We start from the raw sequence: 20,279 nt of genomic DNA, 5'->3' as shown, positions 1-20,279 counted from the left end.
GGATCTCAAAACACCCTGGCCATACATCAACAAACCATTGGTGCTCACCACCCGCTTAGTGTAGGCAAAGCCACAGAGGTGACTGAGAGCAGTGCAGCGAAGTCACCTGCAGCCCTTTTCCACAAAAAGCCTGGAGCTGTGTGAGTCCCTATAGCTTGGACAACCAGGGAAACACAAAAGTAAGATGAAACAGGCAAAGCTACAACCTTTTGGTGGCTCTTTCCCCAGGGGAAAGAGGTTCCCTATTGGTTCCCTATTGGTGATGTGCCAAGGACCTGCATGTTGTTTGGCTGCTGTAGGACCTGGCAAGGAATGAGGGTGCTGGGAGTTCTTTTGAGAGCTACTGATCCCACCCAGCCCTGACACAGCCACAGCAAGCATGTGGCAAGCCCGTGGGGCTGAGAAGACACATGCTGCCACATCCCCATGTGAGCACCTCTGGAAATATGAACACAAAGAGGAAGTATAGGCTGGAAATCCCACAGTGCAGTTTTCCCTAAGAAAAAAACCTCCAGAAAGCATGCTGGACCCTGTTTTGGGTGGGATGAGATTTCCCCCACCCGCTGTGGGATGTGGAAGTGGTGGGTTCTTACAGCACTGTCCCTGTTGCCCTGCGGCGCAACTGAACCCCAAAGGGGTCCCGGGAGAAGTCCAGGCTGTAGATGGGGTTTTCTGCTCTCTTCGTCACTCGAGGAACCTCGAGGGGAACCTCATACCGTGGGTTGGCTGCATCTGTTATCTGCAAGAGGAATAAAGCATGCTTTAAAGACCAGCAAACCAAGAGAACAGAGAGTTGGAGAGGCCACTGGAGTACAGTAGCTGCCAGACTTGGCCTGAGCAGCGGGATGGCCACCTAAGGGATGAAGGGTGCAGGGGTACAAAGCAACAAGGTCACAAGCTCTGGAGGGCAGCCAGCAGGGAGCTCACCTTGATGTGAAGCCGCGTGTCTGTCTCAAACTCCACGTCCAACCTCAGTATCTCGATGTCCCGAGGGTAATAGGCCTTCTCCCTCCTCACCAGCATCCCCACCATGCCCAGCGCTGTCTGGTTAAGGCTCTCCAGGGTGTAGCTGGGGAAGTCAGGGGGGTAGAAGCACCAGGGCACCCCCCGCTTGCCCTCTGCTGGTGGGGGGGTCTCGATGAAGCAGCATCCTCGGCTTTCACAGAGCTCCTGGGTCACCACCACGTGCCGTTCTGGGTAGCAGTCAAAGCGGTGGCTTTCAGGTGCCAGGAGACACTTGGGGGGCAGAGCAGTCCCGGGCCAGCCCCCTGATGCTTGCCGCAGCACCCAGACAGTGATGGCACTCAGCAGCACAGCAGCCACCAGCAGACCACTGCCCACCCACCACGGGGCCAGCTTCTCATGGCTGGTGGGTGTCGAGCCAGCCCCTTCCTCTTCCTCCACCCGGCAGGACACCGGCTGTGGGGTCGTCAGCTTCTGGTACGACTTCATTGTCCTGGCGCTGGAGTGAGGAGGAGATAGGGGCAGGTATGAAGGAGTAGAATGGGGAAAGCTTGCTGAGCTTCAGGAACAGCTCCTCTGCTCCTGACACCTGCAGTTCAGGCAGAGCCTGCCCGCCTCTGCCAACCCTGGCACCTTGCACCGGGATGTCTACGCCCTTGGCTTAGATCCACGCAGTGAACTCACTCAGCACAGGGTGGCTTTGCCAGGGTCGGGTGGTCCTGACGCTGCTGGCATGTGAGGAGATGCTGCCACCCAACTCTCCTACAGCCCCAAGGGACAAAGCACCACCCGCCTGAACCCCGCCTGCTCTCAGGGTGTGGCAGAGCTGGCCCACAAGGTGTTTTTCCCAGGTCTGAATTTATGGACTGCAGCGTTTCTGGAAACTGCAAGCAAACCCGAGCTTCCTCCCTCTGCCCACAGGAGCAGAGCCGCGGTGCTGGGAGGATCCCAGGTGCAGAGCATCATCTGCTCTGAGCATCCTCCACTCTCCTCTGAACATCCCCTGACAGCGCCCAAAGCCCTGAGTCAGAGGTTTTAGTCCTGGGGATGGCTGGGAATATGCCATTAGTCTTTGCCTCCCACTGATAAAATCTGATTTTAAAGACACCTCCTGGGCTGTAAGCAAAAGAGACCCTCACACTCCTGCTGAGTGCAGGGAGCAAATAAGAGACACAACTTTCTTCTCACCATCTCCTGCCCAAGCCACGGGCACTCCGACCCCACTCACTTCCACCCTGCCCCTTTCAAAACGGTGTCCCTTTAAAGGCAGATTTTGTTCCCTGACAGCCTTTCTTCGGCTTCAGCACCAAAATGGCTCAACCTGCCGGTGGCCCGGCCCAGAAGCCATCCCGGAGCAGTGCCTCAGCCTCCCACCATCACGGGGGGCTTCCCCATGCGTGGGTGGCTGCGCCCACCCGCCCAGCACCGTCGCCCCCTGCGTGCCAACCCCGGGGACCTCGGCATGCCGCCATGCACCCCTGCCCATGCAGGGACGCCTGGAGATGTCACCCCGCAGCGGTGGCATTCAGGAGGGAGGATGGGGGGAGGACACATACAGGCAGAGCGTGCAGCCGGGGGGTCCCCAGCCAGCCGACGGGTGGCACCGCGCCCCGGGACCCCCCTGCCCGGCCTGCTTGGGTCCCGCTCCGGCCATGCCAGGCGCTTACATACACGTGTCTCCTCTTGACATTGTGGCTGCGGGCAGGCAGCGGGCAGTGGGCAGGCAGCGGGCAGGCAGCAGGCAGCAGGAAGGGCTCCCGGCCGCTGCAGCGCTGCCTGCTCCGCCGTAAAAACCCGACAAGAAGCCCAGCTCCTACCACGCCTCTCTAGTAGAGGCGCCAGCAGACACTTCTCAGCGCCTCTCTCCCTTGCTCTGTGGGCTTTGTTTGACTGTTTGACTGTTTGTTTGTTTGGACCTACACTCAATGCTGTTCCAAAGTGCTGAAGTGGAGAATATGGGAATTAAATGATTTTTCTAGGTTTTCCCCAGCCCAGATGCACGCAAAGGCTCAAAACGCAGGGTATTTATCACAGAATCCCAGACTGGTTTGGTTTGGAAGGGACCTTAAAGATCATTCAGTTCCAACCCCCCTGCCATGGGCAGGGGTGCCTCCCACTAGACCAGGTTGCTCCAAGCCTCATCCAGCCTGACCTTGAACCTTCCAAGCATGGGACAGCCACAGCTCTGCTGGGCAGGCTGGGCCAGGGTGACACCACACTCACATTAAAGAATTTCTTCCTAATGGCTAATCTAAATCTCCTCTCTGTCAGTTTGAAACCATTCCCTCTTGTCCTATCACTCCATATCCTTGTAAAGAGTTCCTCCCCAGATTGCCTGTAGCTCCTTCCAGTACCAGAAGGATGCTACGAGGTCTCTCTTGAGCCTTCTCTCCTCCAAGGTGAACAATCTGAACTGTTAACACCTCTACTTTTCATTTTAGGGCTGTAGCACTTTACCCAGAACAGCGTGAATGAGGTGTCAGTGCTGAATCCTTGACTGTTGCTCCAGAGGGTCATGAAGCGGGACAGCAACAGGTGGGTTAGATCCACAAAACCCCACACTTCCCAAAGCAAAGCTTTTTCCATCCAGGTTTTCACCAGAGATCCTTTGTGCCATGCACTCCTGCTCAACTGGGTAACAAGTGTATGTAATTGCATGCTCCCTGCCTAGGCTTTCCCACTCTTGGGGGACTGGAGAGCTGGGCACTGTTTACTAGTGAAGGCCACTGCAGTCTAAAGGTCAGCAGCAAAGGACAACAGACCTTTGGAGCAAAGTTGCTTGCCCCAGGGAATGAAAACAAAACCTAAGAGCTGTTGTGAACAACACCATTCACTCAGAAATAGAATTTCAGGTAACAAAACACACGCACACCCATGCCACATGTCATCTGCCACATCCACGTTATTGCCAAGATGGGAAAATAACCCAATTCTGGTGAGCCCCATGTGTGGGACTGTTCCCATGGAAGGTGTGGCTCGCTCCCACCCACTGTGCAGCCAGCCCATCCCTTCTAGCCTTGAGGACCACCACCTCAGGGAGAAGCCTCAGGGATGATGCATTCACTCCTGGTTATTATAACATGGAGCATGGAGGCAGGTGGACATGGGTGGACCCAAAGTTCCCACCACCAGCACCCCTCTCTTTGCTTGTCTTGGCTTTTTGAGCCACCAGAACCCCCAGTGGACATAAAGGAGATCTGGAGGCAAGCCTCAGAGGCATGAGTGGGGAGATGAGTGAAATCTGCCCTCCAAATCTGCCTAAGCTTGCCCCATTCTGGTGCCTGGGGCAGGTTTTCAGCTAGATGCTGCAAATCTGGGAGAGGTGAAGGCCAACATTGTTGCAGTCACACCGGATGGCAGCTTCCAGCCATCAGCTGTTGAGCTTTAAGCAGACTCTTCATCTGCAATAAAGAAAAGGGGGTTCTTAATAGCAGGAAGGTGCATCTGCTCAAGCCCCTTTTTAGCAAGGGCTTACTCCAGCCACAAGGGCCTGGGGGGCTGTGCCAGGCATGGGGTTCTCCAAGTTCCACAGCTCATGTTTTGTGAAGGGAGCAGTGAAAGACAAATTCTTACTCAAAACCTCAACTACGGCCCTTAGTTCTGCTCCCATGAGGATATTTGCCCCAAAGGCTTGAAAACACAAGCTGCAAAGGACTGACACAGACTTTCTAACATAATTACAGTCAAAGAAAGAATCAGAAGGAGCCTGGTTTCAGTGGAGGCAGCTGGGCTTAGTCAACCTACCCATGTTACTACATTTTTTGGATGATCATTGCTGGATGCTCTTGGGGTCTGAAACGCCGCTCACACCTTTGGGGTCAGGATGTTGTGTTAGCAGCTCTTGCAACTGCACAAAGACCAAGGATTGGGCACAGCATCTGTCTCTGGAGCAGAATTTGGCGCTGCAGCAGCATTCGGGGAGCCCTGGGACCCTACGGCCACACTGTGCCTCCTCCATAGGGGCCGCTCCGGGCAAGAGGGAGAAGGGCCAGCAGGGAGCCGGGAGAACCAGGCGATGGGAAGGGGGGGAGCTGGGGACAGGGAGCATGGTTTGGCGGGGAGAGCTCGGCGATGGGGGATCTGGGGAGAGCCCGATCGTGGGCGCAGGGTTGGCGGGGAGAGCTCGGCGCTGGGGAGGGGGCGGTCTGGGGACATCCCGGCGACGGCCGCGGGAGGGGGACAGAAAGAGCCGAGCCACGGGTAAAGGGCGTGCGGGGACAGCGGGGCGATGGGGAGGGGTCCCGCGTGGCGGTGCTGGGCTCTGCACCGTGCGGGAGAGGTGTGGGTGGGGGGGTGCGTGGGGAGGTCAGAGGGGGGGGCGGCTCCGTGAGGGCGGTGTCGAGGCCCCACCCCCTTCCCCGCGCCCTTCCCCATGAATGAACCGCGCGGGCGTGGCCGCCGTGACGCGTGGCCCGGGGGGCGTGTCCGGGCGGGGTGACGCGCGGCGTGACGCGCCATGCCGGAAGCGGCGGGGGCGCTGGTTGGTCGGCGGCGCGGCGGGGGGGAGGGGGCCGCCCCGCGCTTGTTGTTGTCCGCGGGACTCGCTGGCAGGGAGGGAGGGAACCGCGCAGCGACCCCGCCGCCGCCGCCGCCGCCGCCGCTGCTGCCACCGCCTCCCTCCGCCGCCGCCCCCCTTCTCCTCCTCCCGCTGCCGCCGCCGCCGCCCCACGCCGCCGCCCCCGCCCCGGGCGCGCGCGCGCGCTCCCGCCGGCACGCAGGTGAGGACCCACCCGGGAGCGGAGGGGCGGGGGTGTCGGGGGACGGCGGGGTGGGCGGGGGGGTGTCGGAGCGGCAAGAAGTGGGGTGAGGAGGCCGCGCGTTTTGCCGGTGATTGGGGCGAAGGGGTGAGGGGGACACACGCACATACACGCACACATACACGCGCACACACGCGCGTCTGGGCCCGGTCCGGCTGGGTCCGGTCGGGTCCGGTTGGGCGGGGCGGCGGAGGTAAAAGTGCTGAGTCACCACGGCGCCGGGCACGTGGTGCCGCCGCCGCCCCTCGCACCGGGCCGGGCCGGGCTGCGCGCACGTGGGCACCGGCGAGAGGCGAGGTGGGGGGCGGCGGGGACGCGATCCCCACCTCTGCCCTAGGTCCGGACCCACCGGGATCCCCCGGGGAGCGGCGGGGGCTCGGCGGGACCCCGCGGTCCTACTTCCCTACTGTCTCCAACCCCGCGCCCGCTCAGTCACCCGTGGGACGGGGCTGGCGGCTCCTCCCGCACCCCCGGGGGCTCGGGGACCTCTCGGGAAGAGCCGGCGGGTCCGCGCCGGGGTGATGCTTTCTGTTCTCTTGTTATTATTTTTATAAAAACACCCCCCCACACCCCTCCAAGGCTGAGCGCGCAGCCTGCCTCTGCCTTTGAATGGTTCTTAAAATATATGTGAGGAAACCTGTTGTGACGCCGCGCGCTCCGCCACCTAAAAATAGCAGCTTTTGTAGTACGCAGGGAGCCGGGGTGCAGCCGGTGCCCGGCAGCGCGGTAACAGCGTGCGGCGGTGACCGGGCGTGGTGGTGGCCTCGGTGGGACGCTCCGCACCACGGGTTATCGGGCGGGAGCAGCTGCCGGTGGGAAACGCCGCCGGGGCTCTGGGCTCCCCATGGGATAGGCTGGGGGGGGATCAGGGCTGCGGTGGGGAGTGGGGGTTATCTCCCCCGAGCACTGCTGCTTTTTGTTTTGAGGGGAGAGGCGCGTGTGTTCGGGGTGCCCCCCCCCCCCGAGCTGGTGGGAGGGATAGGTGTGTAGTGGGGAGCCCTGAAAATGGGGCGCTGTGTGGCCACCCCGGGACGTGCCGGTGGGAGGAAAGGGGATGGTGACATTCTGGGAGCGGGTGCTGCTGTGTGACTGTCAGGTGGGGGATGGTTTGGGGGTTTAGTCAGAAACGGGGTGGGTGGGGGAACCCCTCTTCCCAGCTTCCAGTGAGGGCGGTGGCATAAGTTGGGGAAACAATGGTTAGGGTTGGAAGGGATCTTAAAGATCATCTAGGTCCAACATCCAGGCCGTGAGCGAGGGAAGCTGAGCTTTCAGATCTGTCATGTTTTGTTTGAGAAAAACCTCCTTCCTCCTCCTCTTCCTCAGGCTGAGAGCCCGCTCCCCTCCCTCGTGGGCTGCTCCGTGGAGGATTTCTTTTACAGACTCTGCCGAAAGCAGGCCATGAGGTCTGAAATTAGGAACGAGCCCCCTTTGGGCAAAGTTGTTACAGAAAAGGGAAAGGCCTCCATTTTCACTTTCACCTGCCACCCCCTCCTTTTCACTCAGCGTAATCCTGAAGCTGAGTGGAGACTGGGGGAAACGAGTAAGAGGAAAGCATTCCCCCGGAAAGTTGCCCGCCCTTTTCTTGCACTTTCAGTCTGTGTGAAGCCTGTCCGTGGAGGAGCTCAGCCCTGCACCGACACGTTGTTCCTTGATACTGTCAGGGTTTTAGCAGCAAATGAGTTTACCTTGTGGTTTTCCTCACTGACGACACGGGTGCACGCGTTCCTCCGCTTTTCCTTCTCTCCTTCCGTGTGTTCGCCGTGCTGCCTGCCCTGCCAGGAGCCTTCCCCGTGCAGTCACTTCCTAGAGGTGATGGACGCCGCCGTTGCCCAATGGCAGCACACAAGGCTGCTCCGAGTTAACTCTGCTCTTACCCGACAGAGGTGCCGACTGTCCGGCAGCAACGGGGTGATTGCCTCAAGATTTGGGGCATGTGGTGTCTTTCGCTTTCAGGACACCCTGCCTGCTTCTGCAAGCTCTGAGCTTGTCAGGGCTTTGCACAGGAGCCGTGCGAAATGTTCCTGGTTTTATTACACCAGGCTCATACCCTGTTTTGCAAGTGTTTCTGAACCTGAGGCAGAAATTTGTTAGCTTTTTTTAAATTTATTATTTATTTTTATTTTGCTTGCCTGTCAAGGACAGTGTGCTTTGTCATGTTTTATCTCATTTCTGCACCGTCGCCCATCTTGGCAATCTGTTGCAGCAAGGAGTTCAGTACTGCTGTGTGCCTCCTGCAAGGGAAAAATACAGATCAGCTCGATACGCTCTTACTTCCATCAACACTGGAAGATGATTAATGGCGTGGAATGTGCTGCAGAACTTGGTATTGAAAATCTCTAGCTGTGCGAGATGTTTGGGAGGCAAAGAAAGGACAGCTGGGAGCGCTGGCCCCCGCGGCAGTCGGGGTTTGTGGGATAAGCTTGCTCACTGATCATTTTTGTAAACATCCAGCTGTGAAATACTTGAGCAGCGCTAGCACTTTCAATTATCAGGAACTTTCAGGCTCAGCACCCTGTAGAGATGAACAGGCAGTTTCCACTTCTGCCCTAGCTATTGTTTCAGGCTATCGTCAAACTCGGGCAGAGTCTTCCAAGAATGAAGCAAGCACAAAGTGATGCAGCCCTCTGTGACCATCAGCACAAGAACTTTGGGGGGAAAAGGCAATCGTGAGAGTGGTCACCCTGCCACTAAGCTCCTGAGCTTAGTGAGAGGGACAGGTTGCGTGGTGAATCTGACTGATATGCAGTGTTACAGGACTCAGTAGGGCCATGCTGTTATGTTCCATTATTAGCTGATGTCTGACTTGGTAGCTGGCATGTGGGGTCAGGAGCAGTGACGTTAGGACTCCCAGTTCTGACCTGGGATCCATCTGTGTGTCCAAGCAAGTTATTTGTTGCTTGGTGGCTCAGCTTGGCTGTCTGGGTCAGATGCATCTCTGAGCTAGTGAAGCTGAGGTGTAATTCCAGTGTAGCTCTGTCACTGCGTTTTAAAAGTGGGTGATGGAAAAAGTGCTGTGTGCTTGTCAGTACCAGGGCTGTCTGCTGCATGCCTTCCCCTTTCAGACCCCTCCTCCATGAATTTTCTGAGGTGACATACAAGCATACCCTCCTGGTACTCCGTATCCCCTGCTCCCTAACCACAGGCTCTCTGCAGCATCTGACTAGGTTGTTTACCAGACCACTGAAGACTGTCTGATCCCTGTCCAGGCTTCCCCAGAGAGAGCCTCAGAGAGCTGTGTCCTGGCAGCTCTCAAATGTGCTCTGAAGGTTCTTGAGTCTCCTCTTTGCTGCTGGATGCTGGTTCCGATCCATAAGGGAAATGGAAAGCTGGCCAGCTGGGCAAGGGCTGCGTGGAGCTCCTTTAGAACAGTAAACAGAGACTCACCCCCTCCTTGTGTCTTCTCTCTCTTCATGTCAAATATATTGCCTCGCATATGCTTCTGCTCTCTGATTCACTCCATCAGCCCATCCCTCCCTGCTCTCATTACAAATGAGTGACAAGCGTCAGTCTGCCTTACAGGATGTGTGAAGTCTGTCAGAGCAGGAGAATGGCTTTTTGAATGATGGGAAGAGGGACGGTGCTCTGCCTGCCATGCTGCGATGTGCTGGGAATCCGTGTCATGCCTCCGAGTGGCAGAGGCACCGCCAAGAAGATTTAAGCATCTGTAGCTCCCCTCACCTGCCAGCTCTGATGTTTTTGGTGGTAGGCACATCCATTTGGCTAGTGCTCTGGAGCTGGGAATAACTTCTGGATAAAGGAGAAATTTGGGTGACTTGGCTAAAACGGCTGCCTGGGAATTCAGTCACTGCCTTTGGAAACGAGAGAGTGTTCCCTGTGTAACTGTTGGTGCTGAACTGATGGCAGTGATCCCCATCGCTGCTTGAACCTTGCGCTGTTTTTCTGCCCTCTGGAAGTCGTCGCTGGCCTGGCTGAAGGTGAGGGTTGCATGTTTTCAGTTTGCTGTCCTTGTCAGAGGTTGGAAGCTAAGCACCATGCAGGGCTGTCTGCCAGGCACTCATGTTCTGGCCAGGGTTGTCTTTCAGCGTAAGAATGAGTTTTAAAATTCGAGTTCATCCACAGTTGGGTGTCAGCAGTGACTTTATAGTAATTCCTTAATGTGTAACATGCTTTGAAAGCCCTGTAGCGTGGAAAGTCTGAAATCTCATTCTGGCATGTTTTCTTTCTTAATTGCAAGTTTTGTGTGGAAAGCTCTGTCTTACCTCTGCCCCTGTCAGGCTTCCTGCCATCTTCCCCTTTCAAAGCAGAGGAACTGGGGATCTCTAGATCATCCAAGCCAAGACCGTCAGGCTTGGAATGTCAGCCAAAGACCTCCACGTTTTTGGGAGGATGCTGCAGGAGGCATAGGAGTCGGCTGAAAGAGGGAGAGGGCGTTGGCAAAGCTGTCAATGGGTAACTTTATTGCAGAATTACAACGGCTCTTTATGTAACCCACAGTCAAAACACTTGCTTTAAATACAAGCGTGGAGCTGCTCTGGAAAAGCCTTTGCCCCTTACAGTTGGTGAATTACTACCCGCTGCTTTATTTATGTGTGGTTCAAAGTGTGTCCTACTGCTTACAGAGCAGACATGTAATGCAGTCCTTGTTCCAAAAAGCTGAGCTCCTAATTTTAGATGTGATGCAGCAAATGCAATTAAGAAAAGAAGGGCAGAAATAGGGTAAAGACTAAAAGGGTTCCAATAATCAAATTGCAGGCAGGGTCCCAGAAGACCCCCATGTGATGTGTTTAGGGTACACTGTTGGATATGACATGTTTGGAGGATGGTTTAAGATTTTGTTGTGGGGTTTTGCCTCCTAACTGTGGGTGATGCTGTCTGATTTTAGTTGCCTGTCGTCGGTAGCTGAATAGTCCTAAATAGTCCTGGTGGGAAAGATTTTGTAGGTGGGGTGGGGGGATGGAGTAGGAGGCCCCTGAGGACTGTTGGTGAGTGTTGAGGGTGGTGTTGTTTTGGTTTTGAGCAGAGCCTGGACCACACCTGTGGGTTCACTTAGTGCAGAGGTAAGACTCACCCTGGCACTTGTGTCTGAGTGTGAGACTTGAGCCTGTTTAAGTGTTTCTACCTGCAAATCCTGCCCTTAGGGTCACGGCAGACCCCCATTTCCCACCCTTGTTTGAAGAGGGCCTGGTGTGACAATTGCTGATGGTTCCCTGAACCTCTTTGTTCCTCTCTGTGCCAGCAGCAGCAGCCCTGGCATGTTGCTGCTGGTGCAGTGGGACACATCACAGCCCATGTTGGAGGATGCTGGCCCATCCAGTGGGCTTTGGTGGGCTGGAGGAGACAGGCTTGCAGCACAGGTGTACCCAGAGTACCCAGTGTGAAGGCGTCCGTGCCCTCCGCCGAGGAATGTGCAGGGTAAGATGTTCCTTTGGCAACATGGAGCAACAGGTGACCAGAAAGGGGTTTGGCACATGGAACCGGAACCGCTTTTGGGGGGTGGCAGGCACTGACCCCCACCAAAGACACCCTCACCCTCTTGGCTTTTGTTTTTCCACCCTACTTTTACATTTCTTCTCCCGTGGCCAAGCGCAGTCAGTTTTTCCCCCGGCTGGCGCAGCGAGCGCTTTGAAGGCGGGCTGGGTGAGGATCAAAAGGGCTTCTGAGCAATGGGTGGGTGTGACGGGTCTGTCCCCGGCCTCCCCCTCCTTTTTTTGCCTTTCCTTTTCCGGTTTTAGCATCGCGGAGCAGCCGCCAGCGGGACGGCAGCGGCAGCGTGCCCCTTTCCTTGTAGGGATGGGGGCGGCGAGGGAGGGGCGGGGGGGGGGGGGAGGGGTGGAGGATGCCGAGGGAAGGAAGAGTTTCTGATGCTGTGGGAATGTGAGCTCTCCAACTCTGTAAACAGCTGGTGACTCACTGCATAACTATGGCACCAACTGCCTGCGCGCCCGCGGCGCTGGGCCTCGGCAGGGAGGGGGCTGCCGGCCGCTTCCTTTACCCACTGCCAGCGCCTCTGCTCTCCTGAACTCGCCGGGACCGTTTGGCCGAGAGACGAGGAGCTTTTTCCTTCCTCCTCCTCCCTGCTAAGCGCCTACATCAGCGCCTCTGGTCTGGAGGTAGGGGTGGGTGGGCGGCAAACGCCCGGCGCGGAGGGGAAGCGATGGACGGCGAAAAGGGCAACGCTGGGGGATGAAGAGATGCTTGTGGTCGCAGGGGATCCTGCCCACCCGCCTGCCTGCAAAACACACCCGGTGTGGCAGCAGCCTGAGGTCAGGCGTGTCCCCTGTCCCTCGGAGGCAGCTGCCGGGGACTGGGACTTGGTCCCCTGCCCGGTGCCCGGCCCGCTCCGGTGGCTCCGATGAGACAGGGGCTGCTGGAGATGTGCCCAGGGTGGGGTTCGGTGCCGGAGGAGGAGAGGAGGGAAAGACTCAGTGAAGCTCTAGAAAATGCAGCGCACACCAGTTGCTGTAAGTGGTCCATTCATCACGGAGCATCTTGGCTTGTGCGCTGTGCGGCTGTCCTTGTCCCTCCTCCAGACATGGAGAGCTGTGCTGTCTCGGGCTTAAAAATAGAGGAGGTGCCTAAATATGCTCCCCAATATCTAGGATAATATCTCGCGGCTTTGCACTTATGAGATTATTATTTTCTTTCCCTGCTCCCCCTCCCCCCTCCTTTCATCTTGATTTTTACCTAAGTGGTGTGATGATGAGGTGTCTTGACTGATAAATTCAAGTGACAGCAGCACGGGCTGAGCCAGCACCTTCACCCACACGGTTTCCGCTGGTCCCCACACCCCACCTTTGCACCTTTCCAAATCCTGCCGCCCCCTGTTTGCAGATATGAATGAGTTTGTTTACTCTCCGACGACCTCGTGATGTCTTTGCACAGACATGACCTGAAGTGATTATTGCTTTTGGGCTTCTCTGTTTCCATGGCGACTGTCTCCGGGTTGGCTACTTTCCCAAGGTCACCATGGCAACTATCAGAAGGGAATCATGCTTGGGATGCTTTGGCTGGATTTTTCATGAATGATTAGGATGTGTGACACGATGCAGACGTGGAAATGGGGAGGGTTTGGTTTGGGCTGGGCTGGAGAAGCAGGGAGGGGGGGGGGGGGGGGAACAGAGAGAGGACTCCCGCCAGGCAGGCAGTGTGCTCTGCAGTGCTGTGGGGTGTGCAGCCCTCGAAGCCTCCCTGTGCCGGGGGGAGTGGGGGGACACCTACACCTCACACCCTCCCCTCTGGGGGAGCGACAGGCGGAGGCTGTGATGGTGGCACGGCTGCTGTCACCTCTCTCGCGGTAGGTACCTGGCGGACCCGCCGTGCTGCCATCACGCTGGGGTGAAGGTTTTTGGGTGGAGGTGCAGGCAGGTGGATTGCCTGCCAGGCACTGGTCCAAGGGGTGTGGGTGGTGGCTGAGGTGAGAGCGAGGGGCAGTGGCTGGGCAGGGGACTGTCTATCTGGTGGTGGACATGCTGGACCTGCATCCACATCACCAGGGGTATTGGGCGGGTCAGCTCTGGCAAGCTGAGGATGAGAGGATGGGGAAGCAACAGTCTGGGTGCATTGGGAGAGGTGAACTCCTGCCTTGCTTTGTTATTGTGGGGCAGGGAAGAGGAGGGGGGGGCTTTTGTTTCTGTTGTTTGGGTTTTCTGGTAGCGTCTCCTTTGGGTGGGGACGGCACTGAAAGCAGGTTACAAACCAGACAGCTTCTTTCTGGGTTGCTGATTCAATTTCCAGCCGGGTTAATAATAATCAAAATAAGAATGAAGGGAGTTGTTGTCTTGTGGCTTTTCAGTGCCTTTTATGAGCCGAGGTAACTCTTAATTCAGGGCCTAATGGGCCATTCTGAGCGTCTGGGATTCCTCCGGAGGGAGGTGAGCAAGTGGCTGAGCCTGGGAGGCCGCACTCTGCTCCCATGAGAAGGACTGACATATTGCAAGGTGCTGTGTGCTGGTTACAGATGGGACCTGGTGTCCTTTACCCCCCTCCCTGCCCTGTCTTCCCTGCTTAATCATAGTGTATTTCATAACAAAATACAAGGTCCTTAACGTGAGAAAGCAATGCATTTGTCAACACAAATTTCCCTTTCTTGGACCTGAACAGAGTAAACAGATCCCTGAATCCATCCCAGTGCTTCAGACAACTCTGGGGTTATTTCTGTTGGTGGTGGTTGAGTCTGGGGGCTTGGACCATGTGTTGGCTGTCTTCTTACCTTCCTCTCTGAGATAATTGTAACCTGAACATTTTGTTTTGTTTTGGTTTTTTTCAGTTGCAATTTCTGAGCAGTTTTGTCCGGAAGACTGTGCTCAGGTTATGACGACTAATCCCAAACCGAACAAGGCATTAAAGGTAGGGAAGAAAGCTGAGTGGGTGATGCTGAGTGGCTGGGGTGGCTGTCGCAGAACTGGACTCTGTTGGTCATACACAGCTGTTCTTTTCCTTGCATTAGATTCTTAAAAATAGATGCTGATACAATTTCCCACTATCCATAGGTGAGGTAAGGATAGAAAAATGCTGACAATACCCAAAAATAAATGTAAAGTCTCTTGGATGGCGTGAGTGCTAGAGTATCCCATTTGCTATCCAAGAGACTTTGGACTATAGCAAGTACTGGCAGCATCCTGAAACCAGTGCTGCCAGGTACTGCCAATGAAGTACTTCTGCTCTCAGGACTGGGAGGCACCAGGGAAAGGATGTGTCCAGCTGGTGTCTCTCAAATCCAAGAGACAGTAAATGCCTTGGACATACCAGCTTGGTGGTGGTCTGTGCATGGGTTGGGTGTGTGTTGTTGCAGTTTCTTTTCAGTGTTTTAGTTCTTCATTCCAGATGTTCTGCAGTCTCTGAAGAGACAAAAGGATGATGGCTTAAAGGTTCTGCTCTTAATGATCTGAAAGGTCTATTCTAATTCAAATGATTCGATGATCCTGAAAATAGTGAAAGCAAACCACTTGAGAAAAAGGCAGGAGGCCTTGATGTCTTTCTCATGTAACTTCAGAGTCTAGCCTGTGCACCAGGGAAACCAAATTAAGCTTTGGTCCTTGAAGCCAAGCAGTGTTAGTTTTGCACACTACTTGGATGAGCAGACTTAAACAAAAAGCCACAAAGTGCTGAACTAACCCCTGTGTACAACTGGCTGTTGAGCTTTTGAGATGCTCTGATGTTGTCCTAGCATAATGCTGAGAAAAAGTGTCACCTTTAGCATTCAGTGTGAATTCTTGGTCCTGACAAAGAAACACACAGGGCATCAGTCTGCTTTACATTTCTCTCCTTAAAAATCTGACTGTTGAGTTCACACAGGGTGTCTAAGGCTCCCTGCTTTCTCTGGCTTAAGAGGCTGACCCAAATGCAGACAAGAGCAGTGCTCGGATCTCTGCCACGTGTCACCCTGGTGTTTTAGGGGAGCACGTGCTCTCTACAGTGCTTCAAGGGGTGTTCTCCAGTTAGGGGTGTCCTACTGCTGAAGGCTGGCCTGCCTCTTTTCATGTGCTCTCTACAGTGCTTCAAGGGGTGTTCTCCAGTTAGGGGTGTCCTATTGCTGAGGGCTGGCCTGCCTCTTTTCCCTATCCAGAGCATCCATTCACCTAGGGTCGCTGCTACCCCTCTGCTGTTGGTATTTGCAGGTAAAGGAGGAGTCAGGAGAGAATGCCCCAGTGCTGAGTGATGATGAACTCGTCTCAATGTCCGTACGGGAGCTGAACCAGCACCTGAGGGGTCTCACCAAAGAGGAGGTGATCCGTCTGAAGCAGCGGAGACGCACGCTGAAGAACCGGGGCTACGCTGCCAGCTGCCGCATCAAGCGTGTGACTCAGAAAGAGGAGCTGGAGAGGCAGCGGGTCGAGCTGCAGCAAGAGGTGGAGAAGCTGGCCAGAGAAAACAGCAGCATGAAGCTAGAGCTGGACGCCTTGCGCTCCAAGTACGAAGCACTCCAGACCTTTGCTCGTACTGTGGCGCGAGGGCCTATTACCCCGACCAAAGTTGCCACCACCAGTGTCATCACCATTGTGAAATCAGCCGAAATCTCATCCAGTTCTGTGCCCTTTTCAGCAGCGTCCTAGTGCCCTCGGTGGGGGGAACTAGAAGCCTTTCAGAGAGGGAGGGGAGAAGGCTCTTATGCATTGTTCCGGAGACCTTGGTCACGTCAAGAATTGGCATTTTAACAATTCTCTTCCGAAAAGTGCAAAAAATAGGAAAAAAAAACCCCCAACAAAAAAGAAAAGTTAAAAAAAAAAAAAACAAACACAAAACACCCAAACCTATAAAGGGAACTTAACCAGCTGCTTCTATCTGGACTCAGTGGCTCCATCAACCTCTCGTGTCCAGGATTTGAGCTCTATATGCAGTACAAGTTGCTTCCTCCTTCCCTGTGCCCCCCCAAACCCTTCTCAGCCCTGGGCAGCTTTCCAGCTGGGAGAAGATACCTGAGGAGCCTCCGGAGTCTTCGTGAATGATGCTCAAGAGCCAGGAAACAGATGGACCGTAGAAATCATCATGTGAGATGAATGTAAGGGAAAAACAGTTTCCTTTGGTGGCATCCTACTCCCTGTAAGAAGGATCTCCCTGACCTTCCCCACTTCCATTTGGTATTGCAAGGGCAGGGATACAGGCTTTTTGTATCAGATTTCATCTGCTATGAGTGGATGGGAGCGGGAGGACGATGGAGACTGATGCTTGGGTCTGACCACACCCATTAGGAATAACCTTTTGTTTTCAATCCACGCTGTTAAAATATGGAAAAATATATATTTTACATATTTTAATAAGCCCCATTACCTGTGTGGCCTATAAAAATTACATCGCAGCCTCCTTTATTCCAAGCCCAAGTTTCCTGATAGCTCCTTCCCTAAGGTGTGCCTATGAATTGGGTATATTTATGCAGTTTATTTCTTCCAAATGATCCGCAGTCTTGAAGTAGCATCTTTTTTCTTTTTTTCCTGGATTCCCTGAAGCTTAGGGGAAGGAGGCACAGTAAATGCTGTGAAAATCTGTGTGATGGGGTGGAGAAGGGGAGACAAGGAGGGAAAATGCGGCAAGTATTACCAGGTGGAGGCAGAACTGCCTGCAAGAAGGTGGGACAGTCCTGCTGGGATCAAAACTATGAGAAGGGGTTTGTGCAGAGTATTTAGGAAAGATATTTTTAAAGCACTGAAGTGTAACTAGAGGGCAATGGCGTTCAGACAGGAGGAGAGAAGTTGCAAAGCCTCCTCCTTGACAAAAGCATTGGTAGGTTAGCAATGAACATCCCAGCTGGAGAGCTGGGCTTACCAGTCTCTGATGACCAGATAAGGGCTATGGGAGGGGTCAAATGGGAGCTGGAAGAGTCTTTTCCTCTCCTTAGCACGTCAGGTGCTGAAGTTGGGATCCAAAGAGTACAGTGAACAACCCTCACTGTTCAGACAACCTGTGTGGATGTGACCCTGAAACTTGATGCTTTCTCTTGGGAATGGATGAATTATCCCGAGAGGCACAGGGAGGGCAGGATGGAAAATTGGTGTGTGTAGAGGATGGAGGAATTGGGATTGAGAAGTCGTTCTTCTGGCTCTGAGCAATGGTTTGGGAGAGGGTTTTCTGGCTTGGTAATGGGCAGGAGGTGAGAAGCTGAAAGGAGAGATTCTGCTGTCACGCAGCAGCACTGAAAAGATGAATGTTTCCAGGTCACTGTAAAAAAAATAATAGCTATGTTGGTGTTTGTGTGTTTTGTTGTTGTTTTGTTTTGTTTTGTTTTTCTTTTTGAGGTAGGAAAGAAAAGGGACTGTGAGTTTTGCAGGGCAGGTCAGAGACTTGTGGAATGGACGATGCCTGTTGTCATGCAGGTGAGAAGAGAATGAGATGGCTGAAGTTTAAGATGAGGGGAAGAGCTTAGAGGACTTGGGCTCCAGAACAGAAAACAAAGGTCACAGAAAAATCATGAATGTTTTGGACTGAAAGAGGATTACCAAGTAGTATCCTTGTTGCAAAGGGGACAGTGAATCAGCATCCGACACCCAGTATAATTTGTTGTTTGAGGCTTTGTCTTACCTTGAATGGCAGTAAGGTTGTAGAAATATAGCAAAGCCCTACTTGTCTTTGGAAGGAGTTGTTATCTTGCTTTTTCTTTTTTTTTTCACCTTGTCATTGGAGTCTCTGGATTTCCCAGGAGGGTCCTTTGTGAAATAGGTTAATGAAAAGAGAAACCTCGGACTTGGTTCTTGTTCAGTCCTCAACATCGACATCCGTGACCTTACTGAGCCAGAAAGGGTGTAAGTGAAACGCCTCCTGAAGGCTCGTTACCCCTGCCAGATCCACGTGTTATGGAGGGGGGAGCAGGGAGTTTCCATCAAGTGATTTTCCAACACGTAGAGTTTGGATGACACTTAGCGTTACCTCATTTCTCCTCCACTCCCTCCCTATCTCCAAACAGGCAGATCGGTGTCCTGTGTATCAGTACCAGTTATTGACTCCCACAGCAGAAGCTGAGGAAGAGAAAGATGTTACTGTCATTTCCTGGTCCTCTCATGTTCTCCAGCTCACAGACATTGGAAACTTTCCCAGACCTTACAGGTGCCTCCAAAACCAGGCGAAATGGAGACTCCTGGCACTGTTGGGGCTTTAAATGAAAACTTCATTGAAAAAGGCCAGTTGACTTGAAAATGCCCAAATGCTTCCAGTCTTTAAACAGCTCCAGAGCTCCATAACATTCCTGGCTAGATACACCCTCTGGCTGTCCTTGACCCCCTCCCCCAGCTGGGGAATTCAGACCAGTCACACCGAGGGGGACGGAGGTCGAACTTTGTTCTGTGAGGTCTTCTTGCTGTTGGAATGAGTTGAGAAACATATCTTTACGTGGCACTTCCCTTGTGGCCAAGTATTTCTTTTTTTTTTTTTTTTTTTTTTTTTTTCCAGTTCTTGGAAGGGTGCCAAAGGCTTGTCCAAGTGATCTCTAGTTTAGTGCTGGTAGGCACTTAAATCTCTGGTCACTCGATAAAGAACAAGAGGCCTGGGTCTTGTTAAAGCTGTTGATACCATAGCCATGGTAGGTAATCCATATTGGATATCCATAAGGACCACGTGGAAATATTTAAAGAGAGAGAAATATATATATAAATATATAATTATATACATTTTATCGTACAGATTTTTCGTAAAAAAAAATGAAAAAAAAATTTTTTTTCCAAGTTTGATACTGTAAATCTTTATTAAAAGAAATTGCCAGTCCAGGGCTCCCTGGGTGGTGACCTGGAGGGGAATGAAATGTCCTGGCTAAAACTTCCACAGAGGGATCAGAATTGCAAGGTAACGTGGAGGGAGGAATGACCCGAAAGCTGTTGACTGCATTGGAGACCCAGCTCTTCCACCCTGGAGGGTCCTCCAGCTTGGGTTGTCACATTGCATTCCTCTGGGATTTGGTTTGTTTCTGTTGTTGTTGGGGTTTTTTTTCTTTTGTTTGCTTTTTTTTTCTTTTGTTTTTTCTTTTGTTTGCATTTTTTCTTTTGTTTTGGGGTGGTGGTTTTTTTTGTTTTGTTTTTGTTTGTTTGTTTGTTTGTTTGTTTTTTCTCTCCGTCCTGCACTTGCAAGCCTGACACCCAGGGTGAGTCCCAGGAGGGGAGGTGGCTGTGCCCTCTCCCCCTGGGCTGTACCTCTTGCTTGTCTCTTTGCTGCGATGCTTTGGATGCCGGGGCTCCCTTCTCTGCCCCGATTTGTTTGTCCTGGATTGGAGTTCTGGGACCTTCTCCCCTGGGTCTGGCCTTTCTTTGGGTGCTCCCCATCCACAGTGTGATGTGAGGAGCCTGGGCTTTGTGGGAGGCGGGAGGAGAGGAGAGCATGGAGCAGGGAGAGGGATGGGGTGGAACATCTCTGTTCTTGGAGGCCTGTTTGCTGTGCTCTCTGTTGGGAGTGGGGGAACCTTTCCCTCCAGGGCAGCTCTGTAGATCCCTTTGAAGCAAATCAGCATCTCTGCTCTTGCCCAACTCTGCTGTCTGCCTGAGGAGACCTCAAGGTGCAGGCTTAGAGACCTGGGTGACACCACAGCTCCAGGATGGCCAGGGAGGGGACAAGGCGCAGGGCTGGGCACGGAGCGGTTGGGCCACGGGACAGCTCAGACCCGGGGAGGAGGAGAAGGTGGCATTTTTTTCTCTCTCGAATCATTTAAACTTCATTGTCATGATTGTTTTTATTTAAAAAAAAAAAAAAAAAGGACAAAAAAAAAAAAAAAAAAAAAAAAGACAAAAATGAGAATCTTTTGTAATGTGGATTTGTTTTCCTTTGTCTGTATTTCAGTCTGCTGGGGTGTTTCTGTAGATGGTGGATACTTGCTTTCATTTTTTTAATGATAGAGGTCTTCTGTTTTAAGTTGTTTTGTTGTTTTGTTTTTTTTTATCACCAGCTCATTCTATCCTCTGTGGTTACTCAGTAATTTCATTTCAATATTTATTTTTGTGCTGCTTTTTTATTATAAAATAAATTATTGATATACCAAGCAACGTGGATTCCTGTTTGTAAAGCGAATAGCCCTGTGTACGTGTCCATTACTTTCTCTTGACCGCCACAACGTAATTTATTGCTGTAAATTTAGCTGCAGTGACTGGTTTTTTTTGTACCTTTCCAATAAAGCATTTTCTGGTTTCA

The 20,279-nt window shown here is 53.3% G+C and overlaps 2 protein-coding genes across 8 annotated transcripts in view; one reads left to right on the top strand and one right to left on the bottom strand.

Annotated features, from left to right (window-relative positions):
- Positions 1-7,501, bottom strand: part of LOC103532767 (lysosomal alpha-glucosidase) — a 15,303-nt gene extending 7,802 nt beyond the window's left edge. Inside the window, exons 1-3 of one of the 4 annotated variants that reach the window (XM_008498558.2) lie at positions 7,406-7,501; positions 928-1,462; positions 594-739 (exon numbers count right to left, since the gene is read on the bottom strand). In XM_008498558.2, the coding sequence (XP_008496780.2) occupies positions 594-739; positions 928-1,452 (671 nt within the window). In that variant the 5' untranslated portion in view covers positions 1,453-1,462; positions 7,406-7,501. The other 3 variants (XM_030460152.1, XM_030460151.1, XM_030460149.1) reach the window with 3 other exon arrangements.
- MAFK (MAF bZIP transcription factor K) lies at positions 5,629-20,279 on the top strand. Of its 4 annotated transcripts, none has more exons than XM_030460154.1 (3): positions 5,629-5,681; positions 13,948-14,027; positions 15,299-20,279. In XM_030460154.1, the coding sequence occupies exons 2-3, from the start codon at positions 13,992-13,994 to the stop codon at positions 15,731-15,733; spliced, it is 471 nt and encodes a 156-aa protein (XP_030316014.1). In that variant the 5' UTR covers positions 5,629-5,681; positions 13,948-13,991; the 3' UTR covers positions 15,734-20,279. The 4 variants fall into 4 exon arrangements, with proteins under 4 accessions (XP_030316014.1, XP_030316016.1, XP_030316013.1 ...); XM_030460156.1 differs by lacking the exon at positions 5,629-5,681 and adding an exon at positions 6,677-6,816; XM_030460153.1 differs by lacking the exon at positions 5,629-5,681 and adding an exon at positions 11,825-12,142.

Source organism: Calypte anna, chromosome 14 (genome assembly GCF_003957555.1).
Source record: "Calypte anna isolate BGI_N300 chromosome 14, bCalAnn1_v1.p, whole genome shotgun sequence".
In the NCBI taxonomy this organism is placed as follows: Eukaryota; Metazoa; Chordata; class Aves; order Apodiformes; family Trochilidae; genus Calypte; species Calypte anna.
Note: the sequence above shows the minus strand (reverse complement) of the source record. Positions and strands in the feature narration are given on the sequence as shown.

What these genes read in the sequence shown, in the direction of transcription:
- MAFK (XM_030460153.1), top strand. Translation starts at nt 12,034, where the DNA reads ATGAGACAGGGGCTGCTGGAGATGTGCCCAGGGTGGGGTTCGGTGCCG. An exon ending in TGCAGCGCACACCAGTTGCT is followed by an intron (nt 12,143 to 13,947) that starts GTAAGTGGTCCA and finishes GGTTTTTTTCAG; the next exon opens with TTGCAATTTCTGAGCAGTTT. An exon ending in AACCGAACAAGGCATTAAAG is followed by an intron (nt 14,028 to 15,298) that starts GTAGGGAAGAAA and finishes TGGTATTTGCAG; the next exon opens with GTAAAGGAGGAGTCAGGAGA.